The sequence below is a fragment of the Xyrauchen texanus genome, chromosome 33, assembly GCF_025860055.1.
Source record: "Xyrauchen texanus isolate HMW12.3.18 chromosome 33, RBS_HiC_50CHRs, whole genome shotgun sequence".
NCBI classification, from domain to species: domain Eukaryota; kingdom Metazoa; phylum Chordata; class Actinopteri; order Cypriniformes; family Catostomidae; genus Xyrauchen; species Xyrauchen texanus.
The window spans coordinates 19,282,817-19,289,107 of NC_068308.1; the positions used below are offsets into that span (position 1 = coordinate 19,282,817).

The window sequence follows — 6,291 nt, forward strand, 5'->3', positions numbered from 1 at the left end:
TTTTTTTTTTTTATGAATGAAAGCTGCTAGCCCTCTGATGGTGGAGTGATTCCGGGAAAAGGGCGTTTTGCTCTCTCGTCTAAACACGGGCAGTACTGCTTTAATGTAAGTTGAAATACCGGAGAAGCGGTGAGAATCGTGGCCTTTTCGATAATCGGCGACGTGTGAAATAAGGCGAAGAAGAGAAATCAACACCAGGCAAGATATTCTGTTTTTTCTTCTTTCGACGTTTGTTTACGCTAAGGAAACGGAAGGATGTTAGCGAACCTGCTGTAGTACATACAGACAGACAGACAGACATACATACATACAGACTTACATACAGACATACATACATAAATACATACATTCAGGCATACATATACACACATTCAGATATACATACACACATTCAGACATATATACATACATACAGACACATACATACACACACATACAGACATATAGACATACATACATACAGATATGCATACATTCAGACATACAGCCATGCATACATACCTACATACAGACACACACACACACACACACACATACATACATATAGACATACAGACATTTATACATACATTCAGACATACAGACATGGATACATACAGACAAACAGACATACTTACATATATTCAGACATACATACATATATTCAGACAGACATGCATGCAGACCGACAGACAGAGAAATACGGTGTTTGCTTTTATAAAACGCTATTGAATTAGGATTTAGTTTTTTTTTGTTGTTTTGTACTAAGCGTTAATTTACTATTCGAATTGTATATATTTCAACAGTATTAGTCAACAACAGCGAATATGGCGTGTGTTTTTATCACGAAGTGAGTAGTAGCGTCTAGCTTTAACACGTGATAAGGCAATAGCTGCTGAGATATTGTCGATTCAGATTCAAAAAGTTAAAGTTAGAAATATTGATAAAAATGTATTGATCAACGTATGTTCTAGTAAAATGTCCAGAAATTGCGCGAAACGTGTATGTTGTTTTGATGGGAAATGGCTAGACAGCAAGGTCTCGATTTGATCTTGTGATCGCATAAAGAATTCTTACATAGCTGTAGCCCTTTATAATTATATATTTTTTCGGTTATTAAAATATTATTTTATTAAATTGACGCTAATTTCATAACGATTGGGGAAAAGACGTGTTGTACACTAAATCGTTTATGCACGTGTTAATAACGAGCTTATTAAATGTGAGTGAGAATATTTGTTGTGACTTAAGTTTCTGGGAATTTTCTAAATGATTTAAAACACGAAAGGTGAAATGAAAGTAAGGAGCTGCTGTGAAAGACTTGTGCTGAATCATGGTGACTCGTGAAAAAGCTCGTGGTGGGTTATTTCAGGCAGATCGTGGATGATAGGCGCTCATCCCACACATGACGGAAACTCATGGTCAACAGCGTTTAGTTCTCCGTCTGGACTTTGACCAGTCATGATACTGTCAAGAAAAAGAGCTGCTGTTAGGATACTGGACGCCTAGATTTAGCCAATTAAAATAAGAATTGGAGGTTCATATGTACTTTAAAAGGAACAAACCTCAGAAATAAGCTATTAAAGGAATATTCCATGTTCAATACAAGTTGAGCTCAGTCGACAGCATTTGTGGAATAATATTGATTACCACAAAAAGTAATTTCGACTCATCCCTCGTTTCTTTAAAAAAGAAAAAACAGAGGAACAGTGAGGCACTTACAATGGAAGTGAATGGGGCCAATTTGTTGAGGGTTTAAAGGCAGAAATGTGAAGCTTATAATTTTATAAAGCACTAAGATGAATTCTTCTGTTAAAAGTCATGTATTATTTGAGCAGTAAAGTTGATTAAATCATAGGTTTTACTAGGGATCCGATGTACATGAGTAATCGATTAATCAAGTACTAGTTCACTTTAAATATTCGACTAGTAAAAACACTACTCGAATATTGCAATTAGATTTTCGATGTGCCTTTTCCTGCTGTGGGCAGCAATGAAACTGCTTTTCTCAAATAAATCTCACTGTTAAAACTCAATGCAGTTGTTAGCCCTGTGGATGCATTATTTATAGTGTTTATATTGCTTTAATAGACTTGGGATTAGGGCTGTTAAAAATATATATTTTTCCTATGCATCGCAATCTCCATTTGAACGATATTGATTCTTAAATCACAAGATAGCTGTTGTACTCTGTGGCAACCCACTACACAACGAGAGGTAATCACTCGCATGTCATTGAATAATGTTTCTTTTAATACCCTTTCTGTTTTTTACAGTTAGTTGTTTTCAGATGATCTGAAATCTATTCACACATGGATGAGCTAAAGAAATTACGCACGTCTTTGCTCGTTATATGTGCTTACTGGCTGATGCCGCTAGTCTAGTATTAAGCACATGTTCTACATATCAGTGCAAATACTTGTACAAATGATGCAAGTAAATAATAACAATTTAGCAAAAATCTATATGCAACACAATATATGCCATTTTAATACATTAATAGATGTAATAGAATAAATTTGATCATTTGAAGCTAAAATGTCACCAATTTAATGAAAAACTAATAATAAAATATATTTTGTAAAATGTATTTTTTCAAATTGAATCTAGAAGTTCCGCTGTATAATTAACAGCTTTAGCTGAGATAATTTCTTTCATATGTAGGCAAAATGGACATTGTAATATGAATCAAATCAAATCAGGAAATCTGTTATAATGCCGAGCCCTACTTGAAATGTATGTTTCTATGTGTGAGTGCAAATGTTTGTTTGTACAAGATTGCTTGAAATGCCCATTCCTATTTTTTATGGTCATTTTAAGGTTTGTGGCATTGTGTCACCATGGCAATGGAGTTGTAAAATTGGATATAACTTTAGACAGAAAAGGCTAGTTTGCAATTTCATCCCATTAAAATCATGTTTATGTTGATAATCAACATTATGCCACAAATGCTGTCGATTGAGCTTAACTTGTATTGAACCTGGAATATTCCTTAAAATATATAGTATTCACAGTCTTACCATATAGCCTATGTAAATTACAAGTATTTACCTGATTTTATTCTGATTATTTGGTATTTACAGGTTACAGGGATACATTCAACCAGACAATGACTTCAGACTGCAGAGCTAGTAAAGCCCTAAAGGTAAATATTTTTACTGACTAAACTTTTATTAATGTTGCCATAAGACAGCCTACTTAATGGCATAATTCACCCAAAAATGAAAATCAAAATCACTTACTCTCATGCCATCACAGATGTTTGATTATTTCTTCTGCTGAACACAAACAAAGATGTTTAGAAGAATATCTCAGCTCTGTTAGTCCTCACAATGCAAGTGATTTGTGATGATCAGCTCCATGAAGGAGATAAATTCAGCATAAAATTAATCCATTAGACTCCAATGGTTTAATCCATGTCTTCAGAAGCAATCCGGTTGGTTTTGGGTGAGAACGGACCAAAATAAAACTTTTTTTTCACTGTATATCTTGACATTGCAGTCTCTAGGCACAATCTCCACGATCTACACACAATTTACCACATGCCCCATTGAGAGCGAGAACCACTTAATCGCTTCAATGAGGAGGTTACCCCATGTGACTCTACCCTCTCTAGCAACTGGGCCAATTTGGTTGCTTAGGAGACCTGGCTGGAGTCGCTCAGCACGCCCTGGATTTGAAGTCGTGACTCCAGGGGTGGTAGTCAGCGTCAGTACTTGCTGAGCTACCCAGGCCCCAGCTTCTGGTTCTTGATGTATGTGCAGAGTGCTATATGAAGTGTAATTGAGCTTGAATTCATGATCGCCAAGGAGACTGCTGTCAAGATGTACAGTGAAAAAGGAGTTAGATTTTGGTCTGTTCTCACTCAAAACCTACTGTATCGCTTCTGAAGTAATGCATTAAACCACTTTTATGGATTAATTTTATGCTGACTTTATCTCCTTTTTGGAGCTTCAAAGGCCTGATCACCATTCACTTTGCATTGTATGGACCAACAGAGCTTTCACTTTGTTTGTGTTAGTAATTTTAAAGAAAGTAATTTTTGGGTGAACTATCCCTTTAATATCAGAGGGTGGGTTTCTTTATATGAAGTGGCATGTTCTTGAAATGTAGTGCCCAACCCAGAATTACAAAAGGTCTATTTAATTTAGCTTCATTTTAGTCTTTAAAGGGAAAATTCACCCAAATAGGAAAACCTGTGTGACTTTCTGTCTTCCCTGTAACACAAAAGATGTTACGCAGAATGACAGCCTCAGTCACCATTCACTTTCTTTCTTTTTTCCATACAATGAAAGTGAACGGTGACTGAGGGTGTCATACTGCTTAACATCTCCTTTTGTGTTCCATGGAAGAAAGAAAGTCATACAGGTTTGGAACAACATGACGGTGAGAAATTGATGACAGAGTTTAAGAGTCAAACTGTGAAAACAACTTGTCCATGCTTTCAGGTGAAAAGGGAATGTGGGGAGAACGTACCAGTCCTGAGTGACAGTGAGCTGATGTCACTCTCAGTGCGTGAGCTGAACCTGCACTTACGTGGTTTGTCAAGGGAGGAGGTGCAGAAGCTGAAGCAGAGACGGCGTACGCTGAAGAATCGTGGCTATGCAGCGAGCTGCCGGGTGAAGCGCGTGTCCCAGCGCGAGGCCCTGGAGCAGCAGAAGAAGGAGTTGCAGCGGGAGGTGGAGCGGCTGGGGTCCGAGAACGCAGGCATGCGGCGTGAGTTGGAAGGGCTGGGTGCCCGTCTTGCTGCACTGCAGCGCTTCGCCCGAGGTTTGGAATCTGGAGGAGGCAGCCTGCTGGCCACCACACCCCGCCTCAACACAGCCTCCGTCATCACAATAGTGAAGACACCCCAGCAGGCGCACACCACTAGAGAGCAAGGAGCATCCTAGGGGCATCTCACTCACATAGAGACGCAGACACACATGGTACACAATATGATCCCATAGACAGACAGGACCGTGTTTGTTCAGTTGAAGACACCTATTCATTTGTACTCATATTTACAGCAGCAAAAACACATTCCAGATGGAAAACAGTTGCATCTATTCACTTCGGTATACACACACACACACACACACACACACACAGAGAGACTATAAATACACTCTTAAAATGTCCAAGAATAATCTCAGTACTGTTGTGCTGGCCTCAATATAATGACAAGTGTATAAGTCTGCATTAAGCAATTGCTATTATGCCCATATTGATATTACTGTGCTTTCTGGGAGACCATCCATGTTGCAAATAGTCCTAACAACACAGTTGTCTTCACTAGACTTATGTGTGACCATGAACATTTTAGAAGCTGGTTAGTTTTGCTGGAATATCTCTTGGGTATTAATGAATCATGGGACTGTAGAATGTTAAATCAGTGCAGATTTATTGCTACATGCAATTTATATATATATTCATGTTTTTATAAAATACAAATGTTCTACAACAGACATGAAAGCTATTTTATTTGTGTTCAAGACAGGTAATTTGTGCAGTGATTGGTCTAAATACTACTAGTTTGGGGACATTCTCTTGAATATTGTAATGGATTTGACACATGTTTTTTTTGTAATGTTTACTTGTTGTAATGAATAGTGTGGTAATGGTAAGGTATTTGGCCCCATTACTTGTAAGATGATTCAGTATGTGTGAAGGTTGTATTTGTACTTATATTAGAGCAGCTTGTTTGTAGTGGTATTTTTGTATTTAAAACCAAGACCATATATATTATTTGCTATTTATGATTAAAAACTTATCTGAATATTTTGGACAGTTGGAATATTAAAAACAAAATACCATTAGAAGGACAGAGTAGAATGAGAATCTGAGGAAGAAGTGAAAATAGAGGACAAAGAGGAAGAGCGAAGCCATGAGAAGTCAGCACTTACATGGGTGGGAAAAAGGAGTGACTGAGGGAAAGTTTGAGAGACTGAAATAAGAAATGGTGTCACATGTGCGTCACATTAACCCATGATCATCAAGAAGGTTCTTGCCAGCTACAAGGCTGGGTTACAGTAGATGGGGGTAATACTGTATGACCGGTTAATAATCAATGATTTTAAACATTTTGATATTTCTGGTGATTTTCTAATTTGACATGTATTTAGTTATGTTGTTGTCCATACTGAGCATCATGTAAAATGCCCATGCCCACACTTCTGCTTCCAAATGTGTTGAATGTTTTGTAAGACGGGCAGATCACAAAAAAAATATATTATGTTTGTATTTATTATCTGTATTTTTCTATGGTAAATTCAGTGTATATTTTATATCGTTTAATTGAAATAAATGTTGTATATATTGAATATAGAACTA

General features: G+C 37.1%; 1 protein-coding gene across 1 annotated transcript; it reads left to right on the plus strand.

Annotated features, from left to right (window-relative positions):
* The first annotated feature begins 5 nt into the window (after positions 1–5).
* LOC127626583 (transcription factor MafK-like) lies at positions 6–6,245 on the plus strand. Its single transcript, XM_052102474.1, has 3 exons — positions 6–198; positions 3,063–3,124; positions 4,428–6,245. Exons 2-3 carry the CDS (start codon positions 3,089–3,091, stop codon positions 4,869–4,871), a joined length of 480 nt encoding a protein of 159 aa, XP_051958434.1. The 5' UTR covers positions 6–198; positions 3,063–3,088; the 3' UTR covers positions 4,872–6,245.
* Positions 6,246–6,291: the final 46 nt, after the last annotated feature.